Raw genomic sequence first — 26769 nt, 5'->3', positions numbered from 1 at the left:
ACCCCACAGTGTATGGGAAAGGGTGCCCCCTGACTTTTAAAATCCTGGCTACTCCCCTGGAGTAAAGCAATGTAGTAGGGATGAGGGTTCATCCTGTTAATTAGCAATCTCTGGAGCACTATGGCCATTTCAAACTGTGCTGCCTTTTTCCCTGCCCTTTTTCAATGCGTGATCTTCCTCACCCTTCCCCCCCACCACAGTGTTCTAAGTTGAGCACTATCTCACTAAAGCAATATAGTCTCTCAGTGAAGGCATCTCAATGGTAGAATTGCTGAAGTGCTATATTAGTTTAGCGCTATAGTGCTCAACTTAGAACATTTGGAGGGAGAAGGGCAAGGAGGATTGCGTGGTAAAAAAGGGCCAGGGGGAAAGTGACATTGTAGGAAGTGCTATGGACATTTTAAACAGTATGTCACAGCAATTCAGAAGCACAACAAAGACATGAAAAGGGAAGAAAGCAGTTTCCTTAAAAAATGGCTCAGACTTCTTTGCCAAGTGGCTCTGTATGAATGGGTAAATAAAATCTGTTAACAACCAGTTACTAACAAGGTTGTGTCTGTACTGACACAAAAAATCTGTTAGGAACCTGCTACTAAAACAGATTACAGAGGCTGTCTAAAAGAGATCAGAACTGGACATATTAAACTGTGCTTCTGTTTGAAATTATGCTGCATCCTTATTTTGATGCCTAGCATTAAGGACACAACACCTTTGTAGATTGCCTATTTGAGTATTGTATGTTTAGACAGTCCATCCTGTTTTAGGAATATCATTAGCTGGTATTTTTCATTGCCAGAATCTGCTGCATAGTGACAATGCTGTGACTTTCTTGCTTGATCAGATGTTATGACTGGGAGCCAAATTATTTTACATAGAGATAAACATTAGTTAAAGTGGTCTGAAGCTTAGCACTTGGATTTAGGCTCTGGATGTGATGCCTCTTCCTTTATGGGTTTTGCTGCTTAAGAGTGGCAAAGCACATTTCCCAGACAGAAGAAACATGAAAATCAAATTTTGTCATCTGGTGAGCAGCTGTAAAGGAAGGCTTAACATTTGTATAGTGGTGAACCAGGTACCTCAGTTTATTTACAGATGTAAATTTCCGTTTGATGGGGAAGGGCTGTGGCTCAGTGGTATGGTGTCTCTTGTGCGTGCAGAAGTTCAATGTGGTGTCTCAGTTTCAAAGGACTTGGTGGGTAGGTGGTGTGAAAGCCTGAGATCCTGGAGAGCTTTAATTACCTGTTTTGTCAGGCACCATTGGGAACAAATCTGGCTAAAAATTGTCAAGTTGGCAAGTGCTGGTAGCCCTGACCTGGATAGTCTAGGCAAGCATGATTACATCAGATCTTGGAAGCTGACCTTGGCAAGTACTTGGAAGGGAGACCTCCTTGGAATACCAGGAGTGGGATGCATAACTGTATCAAGCCACTACATAGAATCATTGATCATAGAATTGAAAGGGACCTCCAGGGTCATCTAGTCCAACCCCCTGCACAATGCAGGAAACTCACAAATACCACTCCCTAAATTCACAGGATCTTCATCACTGTCAGATGGCCATCTAGCCTCTGTTTAAAAACCTTCAAGGAAGGAGAGCCCACCACCTCCCAAGGAAGCCTTTTCCACTGAGGAATCGCTCTGTCAGGAAGTTCTTCCTAATGTTGAGCTGGAAACTCTTTTGATTTGTTCATTCGTTTGATTTTAGTACGGTCAATGACCAACACAAAAATCAGAAAGAATTTACAAAAGCTAAAATACAAAGCTGAAATACTTACAAAATATTCAAATATTGCAGTGTGAACAGTAGGAAATAAGGTATATAAAATAGCAATTAAAATTTGACTTCGGAACATAATATAGCATTGCGAATTTTACATGCAATTGCAAAAAACCTTTCACAAGCACCTGTAATCTGTGGGTTCACTCCCATAAGAAGCTTCCTAGTGATCTCCAAATTAGAAAGACTGAAATGGCCCTGAAATCTACTTGTTGAGGGAATAATTAACCTTGCCCATATCCTCTGGTAAAATTGGCATGAGAGAAGAACATGAACTCTTTCAATTTAATTTCAACCCACTGGTTATGGTTCTACATTCTGGGGCCATAGAAAACAATTCCGGACCATCCTCTAGATGAGAGCCCTTCAAGTACTTGAAGATGGTGATCATATCATCTCTCAGCCGCCTCCTCCTCTCCAGGCTAAATATGCCCAGCTCCTTCAACCTTTCTTCATTAGGACTTGGTCTCCAGACCCCCCACCATCTTCATTGCCCTCCTTTGGACTCGTTCCAGCTTGTCTATATCCTTCTTAAAATGTAGTGCCCAAAATTGAACACAATACTCCAGGTGAGGTCTTACCAGAGCAGAGTAAAGCGATACCATCACTTCACCTTGTCTGGACACTATACTTCTGTTGCTACAGCCCAAAATTGCATTTGCCTTTTTAGCCACCACATCACACTGTTGACTCATGTTCATTGTATGATCCACTAAGACCCCTAGATCCTTTTTGCATATACTACTGCTAAGACAAGTCTCCCCCATCCTATAACCATGCATTGGATTTTTCCTACCTAAATGCAGAACTTTACATTTATCCCTGTTAAAATTCATTTTATTGGTTTTAGCCCAGTTTTCAAGCCTGTCAAGATCATTCTGTATCCTGTTTCTGTTTTCTACTGTATTTGCAACCCCTCCCAATTTAGTATCATCTGCAAATTTAATAAGTATTCCCTCTATTCCTTTATCCAAATCATTGATAGATGTTGAACAAAACAGGTCCCAGGACAGATCCTTGGGGCATTCCACTTGTCACTCCTCTCCAAGAGGATGAGGAACCATTCACAAGCACTCTTTGGGTGCGATCTGTCAACCAGTTACAGATCCACCTAATTGTAACAGGATCCAAACCACGTTTTACCAACTTGTCAACAAGGACAATATGTGGAACCTTATCAAAATCAAGATAAACTATGTCTATAGCATTCCCCTGATCCAGCAAGGTAGTCACTTTCTCAAAGAAAGAGATTAGGTTAGTCTGACATGACTTGTCCTTGAGAAAACCATGCTGGCTCTTAGGAATCACAGCCATCATTTCTGAATGTTCCAGGACTGACTGACTGATGATTTGTTCTAAAACTTTTCCAGGTATGGATGTCAAGTTGACGGGTCAGTAGTTACCTAGCTACTCCTTTTCCCTCTTCTTGAAGATAGGGACAACATTTGCCTGCCTCCAATCTTCCGGCACCTCTTCTGTTCTCCAAGAATTCTCAAAAAAATAGCCCGAGGCTCAGAAATTACATCCGCAAGCTCTTTTATAACCCTTGGATGCAGTTCATCTGGCATTGAGGACTTAGTTTCATTTAAAGAAACTAAGTGTTTATGTACTACTCCTATGCTGATCCTAAGTTGGAACTCCATACCCTCATTACAAGTTCTGTTTTTGCCATGTTGAGCACTGTTTTCCTCAGAAGAGAAGACTGAGGAAAAGAAGGAATTAAGCAGTTCTACCTTCTCTTCATTACCTGCTTCAATTTCACTTTCCTTCCCTCACAATGGGCCTACCATGTCCTTGCTCTTTTTCTTACTCTGAATATAAGAAAAGAATTGGCTTCCCATTCCCCAGGTCCCAGTGGGAGATTCCCCATTTTTACAGGCTTCCCCCCACCGCCCCCAGCCAGCTGGCCGGCGGGGAAAGCCCTGCCCCCACAGTCACCATGTACCGTTAGAGCTCCTGCAGGTTTAGAAACCTGCAAACAGGTCCGTTTTTAAAATGTGTGCCTTTAAAACTGAGCAGGAAACAGGAAGCGCTTCATGGGAAAGGGTCAGTAACAGTTTCGTCAGAGAACAGCCCCTCCCTTTGTTTTGCTTTCGTTTTCAGAGCAAGTAAAGTTGTGCAGGAACCAGACCCAGTAAGTGTTTGTGTGTGTGAGAGAGGGACGGAGCAGGGGATTCCCTGGTTTGGAGGCCCTCCCCCCACTTTAGAAAGTGGGGGGGAGGGAGATGTCTACTGAGCACTCTATTATTCCTTATGGAGAACGATTCCCATAGGGAATAATGGTGAATTGATCCGTGAGTATCGGGGGCTCTAAGGGGGCTGTTTTTTGAGGTAGAGGCACCAAATTTTCAGCATAACATCTAGTGCCTCTCCCCAAAATACTCCCCAAGTTTTGAAATGATTGGACCAGGGGGTCCAATTTTATGAGCCCCCAAAGAAGGTGCCCCTATCCTTCATTATTTCTTATGGAAGGAAGGCATTTAAAAAGGTGTGCTGTCTCTTTAAATGTGATGGCCAGAACTCCCTTGGAGTTCAATTATGCTTGTCACACCCTTGGTCCTGGCTCCACCCCTGATGTCTCCTGGCTCCACCCCCAAAGTCCTCAGATATTTCTTGAATTGGATTTGGCAACCCTAGAAAAGAACCCTTTTTTGTTGTTTTTAGCATCTTTGACCAGCCTAAGCTCATACTGAGCATTTGCTTTCCTAAGTTTTTCTCTACAAGCACTGGTAATTTCATAGAATCATAGAATAGAATCATAGAATCATAGAGTTGGAAAGGACCTCTAGGGTCAGGGGCGTAGCTAGGGCTTCGGGGGCCTGGGGCCCAAGATTTATGTGGGCCCCCCTATGTGTGTGGCGGAGGGGAGGGGGAGGGGAGGGGCTTCCCTGCCTTAAGATGCCGAGCGGCGCGCGGCCCTCCCCACATCCCTCCGCCCCCGCAGCCTGCCTCGCGCACACTTTGCAAACTTTCCGCCCAAAGTTCCTCTTTCTGGTGCGCCGCCGCGGCCGGGGCCAGGAGCGGCTGAGTCGTCGGCGCCTGGGAGTTGAGGGGGCCAGAGAGCTCCAGGGCGCTGCTGCCGAGCAAGGGGATGCGGCCACTGGGCGCGCAACGCCGCCACCGCCTCCTCCTGCTGCCCACCGGACGCCGCTTCCCTCGCCCCGAGCTGGGACTGTGGCCAGAAGGTCTGCGCGACGCTCCGGAGCCCTGCCGAAGAGGGAAGGGACCCCCCTTGGCAATGCGGGGCCCCCCCAGACCCCCCAGACCTGGGGCGATCCGCCCCCCCTGCCCCCCCTCCCTACACCACTGACTAGGGTCATCTAGTCCAACCCCCTGAACAATGCAGGAAACTCACAGACACTTCCACCTAAATTCACAGGATCTTCATTGCTGTCAGATGGCCATCTAGCCTCTGTTTAAAAACCTCCTTGGTTATAAGGCCCTCCTTCCAATTCCTAAAGGAGTCTTTTTTATTTCTCAAGACTTTAGAGAGCTGTATATGGAGCCAATTCAGCTTCTTTAGGCTTTTTCCATTTTTTCTTCTCATAGGAATCATCTGTGATTGTGCTTTCAGTATTTCACTTTTAAGAAACTCCCACCCCTCTTGAACCCCTTTCTTCCTAAGTATTTCTGACCATGGGATTTTACCCAGCATAGTTCTAAGTTTGTCAAAGTGCGCCTTTCTGAAGTCCAACCTGTAAGTCTGACTATGTATAGTTTTCCCCTTCCCTAAGACTGTTAATTCCAAACTCACATGGTCAGTACTGCCCAGGGTGCCCACTATTTCCACTTCGTCAATCAATTCTTCCATGTTGGTGAGAATCAAGTCCACTTCTCTGAACATCCTCCATGCCCCAGTAGAGGTTGCTATAAGTTGCCATAGCTTCCAGGTATGCACACACACACAATAGAAAAATACTTTTTAAAAAGTTGACAAGATGTGGTGATGTCCTTATAGCAGGGGTCCCCAAAGTGGTGCCTGTGGGTGCTATGGTGCCCACAACGTGTTTTTAGAATGTGGGCAGGGCCAGATGGGGCTCTTGCCCAGCAGGGTTTCTGATTGGCCATCGGAAATCTGATTAGCTGTGCAGATTTTTTAAAATGTTACTTGGTCAGTAGCTGCCGCCAAAAGGCCCAAAATCTTCACTGTGTCACTGAAGGTAAGCTGTGTGTATGCAAGAAAACATTTAAAACTATGTTAAATTTTAAAAGGCATCCTGTTTTAACAGAGTTTCTGACTGAAATATTGTAGTTACACATAACTCCCTGACAGTTTGTAGTTGTCTCTGCTTCCTTTGTTGTTGTCTCTGCCTCCTATGGCAGTCATTTTATGGTTGTGCCTACCAGAGCTTTTTTTGAGCAGGAACACAGTTCTGACTGGCTTGGTATCAGGAAGTGTGGCCTAATATGCAGATGAGTTCCAGCTGGGCTTTTGCTACAAAAAAGCCCATGTGAAACAATGGTGCTATCCAGGCTTTTTTTGTAGCAGGAACTCCTTTGCATATTAGACCACACAACCCTGATGTAGCCAATCCTCCAAGAGCTTACAGGGCTCTTAGTACAGGGCCTACTGTTAGCTCCAGGAGGATTGGCTACAACAGGGGGGTATGGCCTAATTTGTAAATAAGTTCCTGCTGGGCTTTTTCTACCAAAAAAGCCCTGGTGCCTACCATCCAGTCTCAGAATTACAAAGGTGCCTGCAAGCTTAAAAACGTTGGGAGTCCCTGTCCTACACTAATTTGTCACATTTATAAAATGACAGAATACAAGAAATATCTGTACACACATTGGAATCTCTTTTATTTTTCAGTCTCTGCTTCTCCACACTGTATGTCTTCTGACCTGTTTGGTGACAGCATCTCTTTGAAATTTGGCATCTGGATCAAGGCGGCTCGGCGGTGCTGATGTTGTTAGACCTATCGGCAGCTTTCGATACGGTCGACCATTGGCTGCTGGCTTGCCGCCTTGCCGACGCGGGGATTCAGGGGCTGGCCTTGAAATGGCTTTCCTCTTTCCTTGACGGTCGGGGACAAAGGGTGGCGATTGGGGACGAACTGTCCCGGAGATACACGCTTGATTGCGGAGTGCCTCAAGGGGCGGTACTTTCCCCGATGTTATTTAACATCTATATGCACCCCCTTGCCCAGATTGCCCGAAGGTATGGGCTGGGCTGTCATCAGTATGCTGATGTCACCCAGCTCTATCTACTTATGGACGGACGGCCTGCCTGCGCCCCAGAAAATCTGGACCGGGCGTTACAGGCAGTGGCTAGGTGGCTTAGGCTGAGCGGGCTGAAGCTGAATCCGGCGAAGACAGAGGTCCTTTGCTTGGGTCGTTGTGGCCCGGGAAGGGAAATCCCCCTGCCAGCTTTTGATGGTGCGCCGTTGATAGCGGCGCACAGGGTCAAAAGCCTGGGGGTACTATTGGAGCCTTCATTGACAATGGAGGCTCAGATAGCAGCCACTGCCAAGTCCGCATTCTTTCATCTTAGGCGGGCGAGGCAATTGGCCCCTTTCCTGGAACGCGACGACCTAGCAACAGTGATTCATGCCACGGTCACCTCGAGGTTGGACTACTGTAATGCCCTCTACATGGGGCTACCCTTGTGCCGGACCCGGAAACTGCAGTTAGTGCAGAATGCTGCTGCCCGGCTGCTATTAGGGCTCCCAAGATGGGAGCACATTCGGTCGGGGCTCCGGGATCTGCACTGGCTGCCAATAACATTCCAAGTCCGGTGTTGGTCATTACCTTTAAAGCCCTATATGGCCTAGGACCTGCCTACCTTAGGGACCGTCTCTCCCCACACGTTCCCCAGAGAGTACTACGATCGGGTTCACAAAACCTGTTAGTAATACCCGGGCCAAAGGAGGCCCGCCTGAAATCCACCAGGGATCGGGCCTTCTCGGTAATGGCGCCTTACTGGTGGAACCAGCTGCCGGAAGAGGTGAGGGCCCTGTGGGACCTAGGGCAGTTCCGCAGGGCCTGTAAGACAGCCCTCTTCCGGCAGGCCTACAACAACTAACTGACACTGAGAAATTTTTAGATGGAACTAAAATGCATTTAATAGACCGCTGGTTTTATGTTTTTATGTCTTATTAATTTATTGTTTTAATCTTCCTATGTAAATGTTTTTATGCTAAATTTATGTAAGTTTATTATGTTGTGAGCTGCCCTGAGCCACTTCGGTGGGAAGGGCGGGATATAAGTCTAAATATAAACAAACAAACAAACAAACAAACAAATAAATAAATGTACAAACTTGAAAGCCTACACAGATTAGCATAACTTTTTCTAAAACTTCAGATAAGCAGGAAATTTGGCCATTTTGACCGCTGTGTTGCCATGAACCTTATGTCTTGGGAATTCAGTGCCTGGAATTCAAAGGTGTTCAGTGCGTGTGGTGTGTGAGTGCAGTGGCTTCAGGGAGCCACTAGTTACCCCACTGAGATATCCTATATTTTCCTTAATCAAGGCCGACATGTGGGAGTAGGCCATGTAGGCAGCTGGTTAGGGTGCTGCATGGCCTATGGGGTGATGCTGGGCGCCCCCTTCCCACACATCAGCTGGCCCGCAGCATCTTTTCCCTACCCCAGACTCTGGTGGAGGAAAGAGGCAGCTTGACCTCGCTCCAGGCTGCCTTCCCTTGCAGGGGAGGCAGCCTGAGAGTGAGGCAGAGGCTCCACGCTGCCTCTTTCCCATGCTTGAGACTTTCTTGTGCTGCAAGAGGAGCTTGCTGTTCAAACAGGGCCATCTGGCCCTGCTCGGCTTCCCCATACCGCAGGGAGGTTGAGTGGGGGAGTGGGTGTTTGTATGGAGGGCTCCTCATGCAAATGGGGCCATCTGGCCTCACTTGGCTTCCCAGTGCTGTGGGGAGGTCAAGCAGGGGTTTTTTGCATTTGGGTAGGCGCTGGGGCCCTCCCCCATTGGAGGGGTGGGGGGCAGAGCTGGGGGTGGCAAAAGTGCCAGCACCAGCCCTGATCTTAATATCACCTGTTCCTTGGGATCATTTTAGATGCAAAAAAGGTATAGGTGGAGAAAGCTTAAATGTTCTTGGTCCTCTCATCACAATCCCAGCCTGAACTGGGCCTCTGCACACATTCAGTTTTTTATTGCTTGGAACTCCAGTCATAGAACTTTTAGCCCTGAAACAGGAATTTTGCTGAGATAGTCACATTAAAATTAAACCAAGGGAGCATGGGACAGCCCGTACTAGCCTGTGCAAAATGGGCCTGCTGTGTATATATTTTTTTAAAAAGGTAAAGGTAGTCCCCTGTGCAACCACCATTCTTTTCTGACTATGCGGTGACGTCGCATCACGTTTTCACGGCAGACTTTTTACGGGGTGGTTTGCCATTGCCTTCCCCAGTCATCTACACTTTCGCCCCAGCAAGCTGGGTACTCATTTTACTGACCTTGGAAGGATGGAAGACTGAGTCAACCTTGAGCTGACTACCTGAACCCAGCTTCCACCAGGATCGAACTCAGGTCGTGAGCAGAGAGTTCGGACTGCAGTACTGCAGCTTTACCACTCTGCGCCATGGGGCTCTCTGTGTATATTTAGCCTCCATGTTAAAATCCTAACTGGAAATGTAAATGGATGGGGCACAACCATGTTGTCATATGAGCATCTCTCTCTTACTTTCATTGGATGTCAGTTCTTATGATATTTTAGTTTTGAAGAGCAGTTTCCTGGGGGATGGAATCTTCTTAAAAATCACTAAAGCCCAACCTGATTTCTTTTTTTGTACAGAGCAAAGCTTCAAAGCATGGCTGCAGATGTATGATAGGGAGTACAGTTTTTGTGGATTTTGAACAACCCATTATCACTTGTTTGAAGTGATCCAAATAGTTTGGAAGGTAATGGCATATTGTGCTAAGATGGACAATGGAGTGTTTGCAGCGTGGGAAAGCAGCCAGCAGAGACGGTGCTCTTAATATTCCTGTCCTAACTTGTCCGGGATTATTATTGGAACAGCAGGCTCATCTAGCTCTAATCAGACCTTACATGAAGGTACGCCTAACACACCAGAATTCACACCCTTGTACCAGTTACTTGATTCATGTTCCAGCCATAAGCTGAGGTTACCAAAACAAAGACATTAGGAGTTATTCTGTAGATAGGGCTGTCATTCTGTACTGTTTCCATGAGTGTTTGTGTACTGGAATACTAGGGTAGTATGGAAAGCGTGGACTTTATTGGAAGGTAACTGGATAGTGGAAAAGCAACTATGTAATCACCTGTGAAACTCAACTGAGATTACTCAAAATGTTAGCCTTTTACAGCAACATAAAACAGAAATCCAGAGTTGTACTGTTAACTGCTCTGAGGAGACAAGGAGGAAAAACAGGAATATAAATGTTTTAAAGAAACAGTATGTATTTCAGCAAATGCTTTTGTGAGTGCTCCATGCATCTGTTGAAGTGAGCTCTGACTGACTAAGACTTATGCTGAAATAAATTTTGTCCATCTTTAAGGTGCCACTGGAATTCTACCAAAATTTGCATTTGTCACAGTAATAAGTAGTTGTTTGGACTGGCCATTTATGGGAACAAGAGAAGAGTTACAGTGCATTAAGAATTTCTTCAACTATTGCTGCTGGCGTAGGATAAGCTCTGTGAACAGAAGAAATTGTAGCTGATTCTTGCACACTTCAGTAAAAAGCTGTATGAGACCTGAATGCTGTTATCAGTAACTGTCCACATAAACATATGCACTTAGTTTGTGTGGTTCTGATATGTTCCCTCTGCACTCTTTTATATACTGGCACATGAAAAGACATATATACACCATTCTGTGTGAATACCAGGATCTTTCTGGGTATATAGTTGTTGCAACTGGGCAAAATAAATGCTTGCAATATGGAAGTCTGGTGTGCAGAAGGAAAACATGGTAACCATTCCCAGCAGTGAGTGGCCCTGAATAAAGATACAGTCAGTAGGCCCAATCAAGTGAATAATATTTATTTGTATTTAGCCATAGGCCATTACAAGCCAAGGATAAAATCAATATAACATAATTGTATAAAATGTAATAAGATATAAAATAAAGCTTTTTACTGAAGTGTGCAAGAATCAGCTACAATTTCTTTTGTTCACAGAGCTTATCCTATGCCAGCAGCGATAGTTGAAGAAGCACTGTAACTCTTCTCTTGTTCCCATAAATGATTTGGAGTTGGGAGTAAGCACTGAAGTGGCCAAGTTTGCAGATGACACTAAATTGTTCAGGGTGGGGAGGAACGGTGGCTCAGTGGTAGAGCATCTGCTTGGTAAGCAGAAGGTCCCAGCCAGGTTCAATTCCTGGCATCTCCAAAAAGGGTCCAGGCAAGTAGGCGTGAAAATCCTCAGCTTGAGACCCTGGAGAGCCGCTGCCAATCTGAGAAGACAGTACTGACTTTGATGGACCAAGGGTCTGATTCAGTATAAGGCAGCTTCATATGTTCATATGTGGTGAGAACCAGAAAGGATTGTGAGGAACTCCCAAGAGATCTGTTGAGGCTGGGTGAGTGGGCGCCAACGTGGCAGATGAGGTTCAATGTGGCCAAGTGCAAAGTAATGCACATTGGGACCAAGAATCCCAGCTACAAATACAAGTTGAACTGGCAGAGACTGAGCAAGAGAGAGATCTTGGGGTCGTGGTAGATAACTCACTGAAAATGTCAAGACAGTGTGCGATTGCAATAAAAAAAGGCCAACGCCATGCTGGGAATTATTAGGAAGGGAATTGAAACCAAATCAGCCAGTATCATAATGCCCCTGTATAAATCGATGGTGCGGTCTCATTTGGAATATTGTGTGCAATTCTGGTCACCGCACCTCAAAAAGGATATTATAGCATTGGAAAAAGTGCAGAAAAGGGCAACTAGAATGATTAAAGGTTTGGAACACTTTCCCTATGAAGAAAGGTTAAAATGCTTGGGGCTCTTTAGCTTGGAGAAACGTTGACTGCGGGGTGACATGATAGAGGTTTACAAAATTACAAGATTATGCATGGGATGGAGAAGGTAGAGAAAGAAGTACTTTTCTCCCTTTCTCACAATACAAGAACTCGTGGGCATTCAATGAAATTGCTGAGCAGTCAAGTTAGAACGGATAAAAGGAGGTACTTCTTCACCCAAAGGGTGATTAACATGTGGAATTCACTGCCACAGGAGGTGGTAGCAGCTACAAGCATAGCCAGCTTCAAGAGTTAGATAAAAATATGGAGCAGAGGTCCATCAGTGGCTGTTAGCCACAGTGTGTGTATATATATTCATATAAAGATTCATATAAATAAATTTTTTGGCCACTGTGTGACAGAGTGTTGGACTGGATGGGCCATTGGCCTGATCCAACATGGCTTCTCTTATGTTCTTAAAACTGCTAATCCATTATCAAGTCTGAATAAGACAACATAAAACATCACAAAATATCCTCAGAGTGGTTAGTTAAATCCTTTGTTAACAGTGTTAGAGGCCCAAGTGTCTTCATACTTGACAGGGGCACAGGATTGGTTCTTGTCCATCATGTGACTTCCCAGGCCCAGAGAATTATGTGGATTCACGCAGCTCTCAGTTCAAGCACTGCAAATCCTGGCATTCCACCTTCCAAGGTATATTCCTGATATTTGGTAGCAGAAGCAATATCAGTCTTAGGGAGAAAGTCCACTCTGCGATTGCGACAATGCTTCTTATCTCAGTGTTTTTTATGGGCTTCCTGTCATGCAGGCAGAGGGACAACCTCATGCCCACAGGCCCTCCTGTTCCTGTATGGAGTGAGCAGTAACCTAGCCAGCTGTAGATGACATCAACCTGGGTCACAGAGCTGCTCTGCACAAGTGCAGTGAACCTTGTGCATCCGGCTCCTTCTGCCTTTTGTTTTCCCAGGAGACTGGTAGTCCCAGGATAAGCTCCAGACAGAAACTCAGCTTGACTCACCCAGGTGGAGGCGGGGAACACTGTGTAAATACAGCAGCAGAAGGTTTGGAGCCGCCCCCAGCTGCAGGGAAAGTGTCAAGAATTGTCCTTATCCAGTGACGCCCCTGAGTCTGGGTGACACACCCTGGCATCTGCTACAAGATCTTAAACAACTGTAAATAAGAGGGCACATCATTGATAACACTGAAGCTTTGAGTGGAGGAGGGACATCCTTTCATGGATGTGTCGCTTTTGAGCACTGCCAGGACCAGTTACCTATTTTTCTGCTATTGTTAAGGGCAGGGTCTCCAGAACCTTCTTTCAGTTTAGCTGGAAGAAAGAGGTAGCTCCAGGTGAACTGATCAGGCATATTGTCTTTACCAGGACAGGAAAGACAAGGTTCAAAATGATGGATGGGTGTCAGCACAAACTCCACACTTGGAGCTCCAGCATATCCCTATTAACAAACATGCTCTATAGCCTATATGCAATAGCAAGACATGCAAGGACTAGGCTTGGCTTGCATCGCTGTCGTCCCCACCTTTCTCAAACCAGAAATTTGGGTTTTGATTTAGATATAAAAGTTAATCTGCAATTTGAGGACAATTCTACTGACCTACCTTATAGGACTGTTGTTGCTTTTACACAATGATAATGCATTGAAACATATTGAATATTTTATATAAATGTTATAAAATGTATATGTTATATAAATTCTGTGAGAATTATTACTTATGTGCTGCATATGGGATTACATTTGAACTGAATTATTTAGATTTGTATTCCAGATGAATTAATATCTATGTGTATTCAATATATATTGTCTATGTACTAGGTATATTGACAGAGATCTGCAGCTAAACACTAGAGGTGTAAGTATAGAAGAATATATCAGCAGAGGCTTTATGTGCGCAGGGACTTTTCCTGATTTTGTTTTGATCCTTCAGTACTAAACCAGACATTCAAAAAGTGTCCCTAAAAAATAAAGAGTAGGAAGTAATATGGGTCATTCCTGAACTGGCACTGTCTTTTGGATTGTGTGGGCAGCTGGCCCAGGTCAACAGATTTGATGGGTGGGGGACAAATGTGGATTTGCTGAATTTAATCATCCATTCCCTGAGGACCCAAGACCAAACGTGTTTAGAGATCTCTAGTGACTGTAGCACTTATGGGTTACAACAGCCATTATAGCAGCATGCAGAAAGCCCCTTTCCTGGCACATGCCCACTTGTTCTAGCGGCACCAAGATTCATTTTGAAACAGAAAGAATACACACATTGTGGAGATCCAGACCAGTTTCTCACCAGGCTTGTTCTGGTTTTGGAGCCCTTTCCCCCCTGGCACTTCTGTCCAATTTTGCACAAGCTGCTGCACAGCAAGCAGAAACTGGTTTTTAGAGGATCTTGCTTGCTGTGAGAAAGATGCAGGGCAAGTTTAGTTATTTATTTATTGCACTTATATCCCGCCCTCCCCAAACAGGCTCAGGGCAACTAACAATAGTCACAATTCAATGACAATTCACATTATGACAATAAAACGTTATTAAAACATTAAAATATTAAAACAATTTAAATACCACTGAAAATATAACTCAGATGGCTTCTGTTTGAATTAATTTGTCATGATACTGTGGGGCAGATGATACACACCCCCATAGTTGTTAAAAGTACCTCATTTTAGTTCTTAAAAGCATGCCTGAACAAATATGTCTTACAGGCCCTGCGGAATTGTGACAAGTCCCACAGGGCTGTAGTCTCCTCCGGGAGGGCATTCCAGAGGACAGGCACAGCCATGGAGAAGGCTCTTGCCCTTGTAGTGGTCAGACAGGCATCCTTTAGCCCAGGGATCTTTAACAGATTTAACGAGCTTGATCGTAGTGCTCTCTGGGGCTCATGTCGGGAAAGGTGGTCCCAAAGGTAGGCAGGTCCCAAGCAATATAGGGTTTTAAAGGTCATAACCAGCACTTTGAACTGGGCTCGGAACACTACAGGCAACCAGTGCAGCGTCTCCAGTGCAGGTTGGATATGCACCCGTAAAGGCAGCTCCAATACCAACCTGGCTGCAGCATTCTGCACTAGTTGCGGCTTCCAGGTCCGAGTCAAGGGCAGCCCCATGTAGAGGGCACTACAGTAGTCTATTCTCAAGGTGACTGTTGCATGGATTACTGTTGCCAAGTCGCTGTGTTCCAGGTATGGAGCTAACTGTCTTATCTGCCTAAGATGATAAAATGCAGATCTGGCAGTGGCTGCCACCTGGGCCTCCATAGTTAATGAAGGCTCCAGGAGAACCCCTAAACTCTTGACCCTCGAAGCTGGCGCTAAAGGCGCCCCATCGAAGGTCTGTAAAGGGATCTCTCTTACCTAGGCAGCCCTGCAGCAACTTGTATGAAATTGGACAGAAACGGTGGGGAGAAAAGGTCCCAGAGTCTTCTGGCCATGTGGAGTTTGTTGATGTTTTGCATGGACTGGGAAGAATAAGTGCTGATGCACTATTAGTGTGTGTATATTTATGTATACCCAGCTCCCCACCCTGCCCCCTGGATCATAAACAATTTGCAACATAGTTGTCTTTTCCATCTACATGACAACAACTCTCTGAGGTAGGTATCTCGGCAAATTTTCATGGCAGAGTGGAAATTTGAATCTGGATCTCCTTGATCTTAGTCTAATACTTGAATCAATTCACCACATAGTCTAAAGCACAGCTTGGTCTTTCTCTTGTTTGTGTACACAGGAGAACCTACAGCATTTCTAAGGTGTGATCCTACTTCATCCTTCTTCCACTATTAGAGCTGGCCATGAAGAGTAAGGATGAGACCAGTGACACAGACAGTGGGATCATAGTGCAGTCAGGTGAGTGACTCATAGGGGAATTCCTGCTTGCATTAATGTAGCACCTACATAGTCTCCTGAATTTGGGCCTATGTGAACAAGTTTAAACAAGACCAATTGTTCTGTTGGGGTCTGCCTTCTCCCTGAGGCCTGTGAGGTGCCCCAGACTGAGGTCAGCAGGTTAGGCTGGTAGCTGTTGGAGAATCATGGGCATTCAGATGAAAGCACAGCTTGGCGGGGGGCTGCCTCATTAGCAATGGCAGGCTTCACACTGGCTTTACTTCAGTACCACTTCCTTCCATGTTTACTACAATACAGTCCAAAATGATAATGTAGGGGAGCATTCAGGATCCCACAGTAAGAATGTGATCTTGCACAGGCACATAAAATCAGATGGCAGTGGCATTAAAAAGTGGCAGGATGTTTAGGGTACATCTACACATTGTAAAGTATTTATGTTTATTGGAGAACAACATGAGAACTTATATCACACATGTAATGGGAATTCTGTGCCTCCACCACACACAAGCTTTTTTTTCTGTTTTCAGTTACAGCACGTGTAGAAAAGCAGTTGAAGCTCTCCCCCCCACCCATTTTTCTATCCACGACCTGCCTAACTAAATCACTATTGGCTCCCTTGTAAAAATCATGTTATTTGTGTGGCTAGACATAAATTTAATAACAGAGCCAACATCAGCTCCATGGGATGGTTTGAGGATCCAAAAACAACAGTGTTGTGTGTATGTGTAGGAGGGGAGGCTACGGCTACTTTTTCCTGTGTACTTTGGTTGCATAAGGGAAAGAGCTGGTTTGCATTTGGGAGGCACAAAACTCCCATTGGATGTGTGATACAAAGTCCTTGTAGTGCTCCCCAACAAACACAAAGACTTTGTAAAGTACAGATGTCTTGTTCCTCGTCTTGCAGTACAACTAGGAATCAATTGGAGAAGAACTCATAGAGTAACCATTAGATAGCCTTGAAATATTGGTAGGATTTTGGAATGAGGAATTAGTCCCTTATTACCATGAGAAAGCGACCTCTGGGGAGAATATTTCACTACAGGCCAAGGGCAGTTTCATATGTGACATTCTTCCTTCATGACTGCTTCCTGACCCTTGTACTTACTTAGTTATCTATAAACTTTTATAGTCTTTTTCTGATTTAAAAAATGTTCAAAGTATTGAAGAGAACACTTGTGGCAAATAATAGGGTTTTACTTCAAATGGCAGAAGAGATGCTCTTGTACCTATAAAGAGACCAATTCTCCACTAGCCTTACCCCACTCTCACTCTCCTCTTCTCTGCAGGGCTTCTGTCAGATTTTGCACAAGCTGCTGCAGAGCTGCAACTCACTTCGACTCTTTCATGCGGCAAACAGAAACTGGTTTTTAGAGGATCTTGTTTGCTGTTGAAAGAGGTGGAGCGAGTTGCAGCCTTGGGGCAGCTTGTGCGAAATCTGAAGGAAGCGGAGAAGAGGAGAGTGAGAGTGGGGTAAGGCTAGTGCGGAATCGGTCAGAGATTCTTTCTGTGTAGGAAAAATTCACATCTAAAACATTTCATAATAGTTTTAACCCATCTGGACATGTGGACCTTGATTAAGGTCAGGCCACAGTAATCTTTTCTCAGAGGCTGCTTTGTTCTCCAGATATGTGTCCATTCACAAGCACAGTATGGAATCCTCAGTTCACAGAAGCTTCAAGCAAAAGATGGGTAGGGATGATCAAGGTAGGTGCAGTTGCTGATAAGATCTGCACAAGGTCTGGATCCTCCTGTGCCTGCTTTCCAAGGTACAACATGCTTCCTGGCCTATCTTCTGGATCAAAGCATCAGTGGAAGGTTGCAAAAAGCAAACTAAGAGTGATTTGATAGGACTGTGGACTGTTCAGATGACAAAAGTAATCAAGGCTAGATCCTTGTTTAGAAAGGAAAAGCTGCTACCAACTGCACTTGAATCTTTACACATAAACCAAAGAATATAGGCACTAGGCAGTTACATACAGAGAAAAATCCTTATGGGTGCTCAGCATTCAGCATCTACATTATACTATTGATTCTTCTGCCACCCCAGATGCTTATTTAAATACCTTGAGGCCCATCCACACAGGAACGATTCCCACTTTAACAATCATATCTCCAATAGTCATCCTCTCCCCAAAACACACCCAGATCAAACATTCTGTAAGGGATGCCAGGCTTCTGCAAATCTGGGGTGAAATATCCAGATCTTGCAAGACTATATCACAAGGCCATGGCTGCCATTTTGGGTAGCCTAGTCGGTTAGGGCAAAGATGTCAAGGCATCCTCATGGCCACCTTGGGGCTGCTGCTGCTGCATTTTAAAGTGGTCTAAAAATGATGTGAGGGCCTAATACTGATTGGCCCACAGCACAAGAGGCTGAGACACTCCTCCCCCTGTGCCTTAGCAAGTGTTTAAACACGGCCCCAGCTGTCTCAGCACTTAAAGGCAGAGGTAAACAAGATGTAGCATTTTTAAATCACTTTAAAATGGTGGCAGCATCTAGTTTGACCCTGAGTAAATGTAGTGTTGACTGAGTGCATGTGATCCCTGGGAACAAAAATCTTTGGGAAATTCTGGCATGACTGACTAAGATCAAAGCCTGTCTCTCCTTTTGTCCTGACCAGCCTGTGGGCAGAATAGCAGATCTGTTTGCTTTGGTTTTCTAATAAACCTAACAACCAGGAATATTACTGTCAAGTCACTGCTTTATCTGATCTGCGATGACCTTGAGCTGCTTGCAGACTACAAAATGGGAACTAAAAAAGTTCTCTGGTGCTGTGTGCATTCCACATTGCACCTGATGAGCTGTCAGGTCAGCCTCTCCTTTGAAGTTCTATAACTATTAAGATACACGCTTGCAACACTTGCAGCTGGCTCCAGAAAGCTGCCAAAGGGCAGCCTTGTCTGACTCACTAAACATACCTCCTTCCTGCCTAAAGCAACTGATTGACAAGTCATTCTGTGTCTCTCTTGCCTCCTTCAGGACCAGACAGCCCTGTGTCTCCAATGAAGGACCTGACCCAAGCTATGAGGAAGCAGCAAAGAGTGCTGGAGGAGCGGCTGGAGGCTTGTGTGCAGGAACTGAAAAGACTGTGTTTGCGTGAGGCGGTAAGGCCTAAGAAAGCCACAGGGGTCACATACCAGCTGGATGGAAGGAAGAGGAAAAGACTATTAAAGAAAAGAAATGAATTTTTGAGGACTGGAGTGAGGAAAGAAGAGCAGAAGGGGCTGTGTTATCTGAAGGAAATGGGAGGGACTTACCCTTAAAATCAAAATGGTTCCTAGGCTTGGAATCAACATAAGAGAGGTGACAAAGTCATCTTGAGGGCTATCTGGAATACTTGCTCCATGTCTGGTCGAACTGGCATCATTTAACAAATAGTTTAATAAAACAATTCAGGCAGCTCAATTGAATCAACCTGACACCATGCTACAAAGACTCCCTCCCCCTGAGTTCCCTTGTGAATCTGTTGGGGGAACTTTTCCCTGATCTGAAATAAGATGGTGCTGGATCTGAATATGGATCCTCTTCCAATTAGCTTCTTAACTAAAAAAAAAAGTTCGGGACCCTCTGGCCCAAATCTCCTTCATCAAACCAACCACTATTAGTTCTGATTAAAATAATAAACTATCAAACTATCCAGCCTGACCCTCTGGGACATTGCAGAATATATGTCCAAATAAGAATGTTGTTTATCTAGCCATAAATACCAGAGCTATAATCGTTTTCATAGCTATTTTAGAGAGGCTGTTCAACTCAGTAAAATTGCTGCAACAGAATTTCTCCTCTGGACCATTCTAAGGCCACCTCTTCATTTGCCTGGTCACCACTTTGTGAGGGTGGTGGAAATAAGGCCGGAGTGAACTTAGCCGCTGGCATTTTGTGTGTCATTTAGATGTCACATTACATTGATAGGATAACTCAGGCCATTCAGCAAGATACCAATCCCATCAACACCGAAGTAGTTCTACTGGTGGATATTTTGAAAGCTGTCCTGAAGGCTTATTTTGAAGCAATATGGAAGACTATACATACAAATAAAAAATAAAATAGTCTGAGAAACTCTGGTAAATAAATGAATGAATGCCCTCCTATATCCTTGTCAGCAATGGAAATGGAATCCTGTTCTTACTTTTTCCTTAGGAGCTGACAGGATTGCTTCCCTTAGAGTATCCTCTGAAAGCAGGTGAGAAGCCCCCAAAGGTCCGTCGTCGAATTGGGGCTGCTTTCAAATTGGATGAAAAGGCTATCCTCTCAAGAGGAGCGGTAAGGAATCTTTCTATCAGTCTGAAGTGACCCTTGGGTTTAGAGCAGGGGTCCCCAACCTTTTTGAGCCTGGGCGCACCTTTGGAAGTCTGATGCAAGGGTAGTGGGCACACACAACCACAAAATGGCTGTCATTGTTGGGCTGCCAGCCCCCAGCTGGGAGCAGGGGATCTCCCAATTTTGCGAGCTCCTACCCACAGTGGCATTCTGGTTTTGGGGCAAAACTATGGTTTGAGACCAATTTTACCATAGAGTTTGCCCCCAAACCAGAGTGTTGCTGTGTGATGTTACCCAGTGTGATGACAACACTTCTGTGTGATGTCATCACATTGGGGACACAATGTGTGCAGCAACATCATCCTACTTCCCCCCAGAAAGCTCCCTCCCACTCCCCGTCAGCAGGCCCAGTGCTAGGGGTTTTGGTGCCGCATGCCAAACCCTGTGCCCCCCTCTATGATTTTCTCTATAACCAGAAGTGATGTCATCGGGCTGTGCACACTTTGCGCGAACACTCAGCCCAGCTCTCTCCCTCTTCAAAGGGAGCCGGGAAGAGGGCAGCCACTTCCTGGCTCCCTCTGAAGAGGGAGAGGGATGGGTGAAGGACGGGCCAAGCTGTGTTCAGGAGGGTCAGAAGTCAGGGCCATGGAGACCGCCCCCTCCCCCCCCCAATAGCAGCCCAAAGTCTCTCTTGCCACCACCCAGCAAGGGATGGGCCAAGCTGCATTTGAGAGGGGCAGAGGCTGGGGCCTCAGAGGCCTCTCCCCCCAAGAGCAGCCCAAAGTCATATCTGCCGCTGCCCAGCAAGAGATGGGCCTACCTTCTGGCTTCTTCACTCCTTAAATCAACTTAATACTCATGAGGTTATCCTACCAGGGAACAGACTGTTGTCTTCTGAAACTAAAAGCAAGAGTCTTTATAGTCGGAGCCATAAAGCCATGGAATCTGATGAGCTATGCTGTAAAAGATTTCTGCATGCCAAGTTGTGTGGGTGGGGATACATCTTGCTCCCTAGTTGGGGAGTTTACACACCTTTGTAATTTTCCACTGGAAGGTTTCGAAGTTAGTCTACATGGGGCTATAGCTTTTTAAAACAGGCAAGCCATCTTTCTAGAGGATTTAAAAACTTTTAGCACAGCCCCTTTTTGCAACCAGTTTTAACTAATTCAAACAAACAAACAAATAGAAAAGCTGCATTTTGTACCTGGGGGTGAGTAAACTGAATTCCCATGGAAGATCAGCAGTTGTCAGCACTAAGAAAGCTTAGGGGTTGATAGAAATGGCTCAGGTTTTAAGGTCTGTGGAAAAAGCCTGTGGATGCCTAATGCTTTAGGCCCCAAGCAAGCAAAGAAGGAAAGACTTCTGTTCCATCAAAGGTGTGGCCTCGATTGCCTCTTGGATGATGCAAGTTCTCTCTCTTTCTCAGTGCTGTGGTCTGTTTGAATAATTATCTTAGTGGGTCTGGTGTAGTATGGGTTATTCTTTCTCTCTGTGCCCATGGTGCATGGTAGAGGATGTGGGTGCTGAGCGGAATTGTTATTTTGCTGACCGCGGCTTCTCTCACACACACCTGATTCTAATCTTGGAAAGCTGTTTCCTTAGCCTTCATCTCTTAGGTCGTTTTCGCACTCACCTTCAGCCGGCGCAACCCCCCTCTTCACCGCGCAGGATCTGCGCGGATTTCGCACTAAACGCTGCGGAGCAGCCAGAAAAGCCGGAAGCTCCCGTCGCAAAAGCCGCGCAAACGCCAAACTGCTTTTTGGCGGTTTCAGTTTGAGCGGCTTTTGCGCCGGGAGCTTCCGGCTTTTCTGGCTGCTCCGCAGCGTTTAGTGTGAAATCCGCGCAGATCCTGCGCAGTGAAGAGGGGGGTCACGCCGGCTGAAGGTGAGTGCGAAAACGACCTTAGAGATGTTGCTTACAGCTCTAGAGAGAGACCCTTTGCCCTTCCCACCCTGTAGGAAGCTACTGTATGGGGAAGTAGAGGACATATTCGCTTCACCTCTGGACAGCCTCTGCCTGGGCTTTGCAGATAGCTGGGAACTGAGCCCACATCACCAGGATCTTGGGGTGTATCAGAAAAAGGATACAGCCTTTTAATGGTATAGTAGTTAATCCAGAATAATTACCATCTCTGTCTCAGGACAAAGAAATCACTGATCTGGATTAAAAATCTCATCACCAGCGTTCTTGGAAAGAATGGAGAATCCATTTTATATAGTTCTTTAATCATCCTGACCGTGAACACAGATGGAAGACTGAATTTGTTAAGGAAGGGGATCTAATCTGTGTTTATTTAAATGTGCATTTCTAGTCACATGGGTGGTCCATGCTTTTAGTGCAAGTCTAAAAAACTGCAATATTGCAGATACTGGACGTTATGCCAAACCCCACCCCAGGATTTTTGCTTGTGATATCACTGGTGAGGAGCAGAACAAACCTATCTCTCCTGTGCCAGTACTATTTTATTTTTCTATTCTTATTTAACTTCTAGAGGCTGAAACCATTCTCTACTGCAACAGTAAACTATAGGAAGCAACATATGTGCCCCCCTCCCCAGTTTTTAGCAACCAGGTAGACTTCATTTTTCTATTGCCCCCAAATTATTTTTTTTCTTATGTTGTCTGCTTCAACACTAAAACATCTAGCCAGCATGTAAATACAATAACAAAACATGGCAGATGTTTCCTGCACCCAGTCACCACAATAAAGGCTATTGTACATGATTCAAAAAAGCTGCCTCACCCAGCATTCCATAAAACCTGCAGTGCAGTTGCGATGTGGTTCTCTGTGAGCCCTCAGTTAAACTCACAAGTGTATGCACTGTCTGTTTGGGGTGGATGATAATAATAACTAGTTATCATCTAATTTGGCCTGCCAAAAAAACTGTGAAAGGGATCTCTGATTTAATTAATTAACTATTTATTTATTTATTTATTTATTTATTTATTTATTTATTTATTTATCTGGATTTCTAAACTATTCTTCCTTGTAAAACAGGGCTCAGGGCGGTATACAACAGTAAAATACCTTCTCATATTAATTTACAGTTAAAACAGTAAAAACACAGTAATTGGCCTAATTTGATGATGCAATAACTTTAAATTGTGCCACTGCCTCTAGGGGAGGGGGAGAGGCAAAAAAGTAGGAGTGCCAGACAGATGGAAACCGTTGCTATCCTCAACCAAATGCCCAACAGAACATCTCTGACTTACAGGCCCTGTGACACTGCATTAAATCCCACAGGATTCAGATGTTGTTTGTCAGAAAGTTCCATCCATTTGGAGCCAGGGTTGAGAACATCCTGGCTGTGGTCGAGGACAGCCAGATATCTCTTGGGTTGGGGACCACCAGTAGGTTTTTTCATCAATGGCTTCAGAGAGATGGAAATTCCAGTCCTCTGTCAGTGCATCTAATGAATTGCCAAAGGGCATTGGATCCCGCAGAGTGTTCTGGAACCCAGTTCAGTTTATTAGTCTCTGTGGGCAAGCATAAATCTGCCTGCTGCCTAGACAAGAGGAGGCTGGGACACCCAAATGGGCCTTCAGGGCAAAGTGATGTGACCATGGCACTTCATCTTTAGCAACCAGATCCATATCCATCCCCACACCAAAGATCAAATTCAATGTATGGCCTGCTTGGTGTGTGGGACCTGATAGTCTGGGAGAGTCCTAGTGCTGTCATGGAAGACTCTAGGTCCAAGGCCTGTAAGGAGGTAGCAGTGTTGGTATGGATGCTGAAGTCCCCAAGAACTATCAGTCTTGGGAATTTAAAGGCTTAGCTCACTACCACCTCTAGCAAGCTTGGTAGGCTGTCCATTAGGGTGCAAGGTGGTCATTACACCATACAGCTGCCCAGACTCTCCTCAGTGCTAGACTAGATTTACAAGATTATGAATGGGATAGAGAAGGTAAAGAAAGAAGTGCTTTTCTCCCTTTCTCACAATACAAGAACTCGAGGATACTCAATGAAATTGCTGAGTAGTCAGGTTAGAATGGCTAAAAGGAGGCAATTCTTCACCCAAAGGGTGATTAACACATGGAATTCCCTGCCACAGGAGGTGGCGGTGGCTACAAGCATAGACAGCTTCAAGAGGGGATTGGATAAACATATGGAGCAGAGGTCCATCAGTGGCTATTAGCCACAAGGTATAGATGGAACTCTGTCTGGGGCAGTGATGCTCTGTATTCTTGGTGCTTGGGGTGGGGGGCAACAGTGGTCTAGTCTCCTGGCCCACTGATGGACCTCCTGATGGCACCTGGGGTTTTTTGGCCACTGTGTGACACAGAGTGTTGGACTGGATGGGCCATTGGGCTAATCCAACATGGCTTCTCTTATGTTCTTACACAGTCAGTATCAGTGATCTTTGGGTGGGGAGTGTCCTGAAAGAAAAAACCTCTTGGATGAGTATCACCACCATCCTTTCCCTCAGTTCAGGATTGATGGGGGACTGAGAACCCTGATGGGATCAGCTCTTTTAAGGCGACTATTACATCTTCCCTTGTCCAGGTCTCACTCATGCATGCCATGTTCACATCTTGTACTTGCATCTTTGCTTGTCATGGTCTTGTTCTTGATGGATCTGGCATTATACAACATCAGTGTCAAAGGGAGGTTTATTTTCTTAACCCTCTCACTGATGTGTTTCAGGATAAGACAAAGGTTGGAAGGAGACCAAGCATCGCCATATTTTCATCTCTTTCCATTCCAATACCTTTCTCTTCTCCCATGGCCATCTCCCCAATCACTGGGATCGCCAGCCTGATGCTGGCGCTCTCAGTGTTGACTGGAACCATTTTGTTCTCCTCTCCTTCCCTGCACTCACTAAACAGCAACGCAAAATTATAATAAATACCAGGCTCATTACAAACTACTGCAGTTAATACAGCAGCTCTAATTGGCTAACATAACAGCTAACACAGCACAATCCTACACTTAGCCTAGCAACACGAACCTTTGTCTAACTATACCTAACTATGCCTCCCACTAACAGGATAGTATGGAAGGTAAGAGGTAGTGCTATTGGCCTTGGTTTTTGTCTCTTCAGAATTTTGTCAGAATTATCTTTTAAGAAGCTGCTCACATTGCAAAGTCTTTCTAAAACTGCAAAGTCTTTCTAAAACTTAAAACTGTAAATTTGGGAACAAATATTTGACTTTTCCACAGGATCCAGTGAGCACACTGGAAAGGGATCTGGCTCTGCAGCTGCAGATTGCTGAGGCTGCACGGTGTCTCTCTCGGGAAGAGAATCTCACTAAGCAAGTCCGGAAGCGCCGAAAAAGTGCCGTGTTGAAGGAAGAAAAAAAGCTGAAGGACTTAGAGCAAGCCCTCAGTGAATACCGCCTGGCAGCCCAGCATTTGGCACCACTAAGGGCCAGTGCCCCAGTTTTAGAAGGTGAGCTGGGTCTCTCTGGGAATCTGATCCAGTGGGACATGAAACACCTCAGAGTAGGTTCGAAATGCAAGGCTTTAAGAAGCAGGTTAAGCAATTGGGCTCATTTTGTATTGGAATCAGATGTCATAATCACAATGTATACAGGGGTGGATGGGTGAGATTGTTCTATATGGGCACTGTAGTGTAGGACATAATTTTTAAAAGCTTTAAACTGAAAAAGTAAATGTAAGGAAGAAGGTTTTTTAACTATTAAAAATGGTCAGGAAATGGGACAGAGGTTGGCTAATCCCTCAAAGTCATAAGTAGGTCAGATGAACTGACATGCCTAGTTTATTTGGAGATCATCCCAATTCAAGGCAGGAAGTTGACCATGTATAGCTTTCCCCTGTCCTAATAATCTACAAACTGCAAGTTTCTGTAAGTGGTTGCCAAAGAGAGCTTAAGAAGAAACAGGGACAGCCGGCTGGAGGATGACGCATGTAGAGACCTGCACTGGATGATGCAACACCCCATAGCATACAATTAACTCTTAGGAAGTAGATAGCTTTGGATCCTTTTGCAGCTGAAATTGCTTCCTTTTATACCAGCTCACCTTCTCCTCTTCGCTCCTAGAGCAGTGGCACACATCTCAATCTAGTCTAGGTATTCCACTACGGAAGTGCCAGTGCATTTGCTTCTTGAAATTCTTTTAATTTGAGATATCAGGGATGAAATTTGGGAGCTTCTGGATGCAATAGACCATAGAGCCACAGCCCTTCTGCAGACACTTGCTAGTGAGCATTTCAGCATTCTAATTATTGCTTGAAAATCTGGATGTTAAGTAAAGTCTGTGTTTGTTGTTTTCCTCAGGCTTTAGTGCCTCTGATGAGAGTTCCCTGTCAGATGTTGTCCTAGTAGAAGAAGGTAAGCTACTTAACTGTGTTTTCAACACTGCCATCATCTTATTGCTAAGCCTTCCCATAGACTGAAGATAACCTTTGGGCAATGGGTTTCAGCTTTTCCTACTGAGGGATTTTCTTACTCATGCTGGAGATCACTTTGAAGCTTTAGCATTCTCTATGGAACATTTGCAATTCAATAAAATGTTATGGGTGACTCTCCTTTCTCTGCAGGTCAACAGCACTCCTGAGAACAGCCTTTGTAACCTTACAGAACAAGGCAGGTTCCCTGGCTATAAAATCTCAAGCCTAGTTTCATAGTTCCAAATGAGGGTGGTTTTACTTGCCTACCCTGTGGAGCAGCTTAGCACATCTGATTGAACTGGAAGCATATTTTCTTGGTGCTGTGGGAAAGATGTTTGCTTGTTTTAAATATGAAACAACAAGCCAAAGGGGAAATGGCCTTGCCAGAATTTACTTGCAATCTTATATGGCTGGGATCCACTGTGGACCTTCACATTTCAGGGTTTTTTAGAAGGAAACATGGCTGTAACAACAACCAGAAATCCACCTGGATAATGCTACATGCACACGCACATGCTTTTTCTCACACAGGTGTATGGATTTTTTTTTAAGTTTGTGTTTAGGTCAGTTCCTGTTTTCTAGTTCATACTAAGAATTTAGTCATAGTACATAACCAAGTTTGGGGGCAGGATT

At 45.0% G+C, this 26769-nt stretch overlaps 1 protein-coding gene across 5 annotated transcripts in view; it reads left to right on the top strand.

Moving 5' to 3' along the window:
• The window catches only part of INAVA (innate immunity activator), a 65854-nt gene that overhangs the window by 25873 nt on the left and 13212 nt on the right, over positions 1 to 26769 (top strand). For 3 of the 5 annotated variants that reach the window (XM_060231573.1, XM_060231568.1, XM_060231571.1), the window contains 5 exons: positions 15403 to 15521; positions 18502 to 18626; positions 19663 to 19785; positions 24946 to 25174; positions 26024 to 26077. In XM_060231573.1, the coding sequence (XP_060087556.1) occupies positions 15467 to 15521; positions 18502 to 18626; positions 19663 to 19785; positions 24946 to 25174; positions 26024 to 26077 (586 nt within the window). In that variant the 5' untranslated portion in view covers positions 15403 to 15466. The remainder of the gene's footprint in view (positions 1 to 15402; positions 15522 to 18501; positions 18627 to 19662; positions 19786 to 24945; positions 25175 to 26023; positions 26078 to 26769) is intronic. The other 2 variants (XM_060231572.1, XM_060231570.1) reach the window with 1 other exon arrangement.

Source organism: Heteronotia binoei, chromosome 2 (genome assembly GCF_032191835.1).
Source record: "Heteronotia binoei isolate CCM8104 ecotype False Entrance Well chromosome 2, APGP_CSIRO_Hbin_v1, whole genome shotgun sequence".
Classification (NCBI taxonomy): domain Eukaryota; kingdom Metazoa; phylum Chordata; class Lepidosauria; order Squamata; family Gekkonidae; genus Heteronotia; species Heteronotia binoei.
This window is presented reverse-complemented; position numbering and strand designations above follow the sequence as displayed.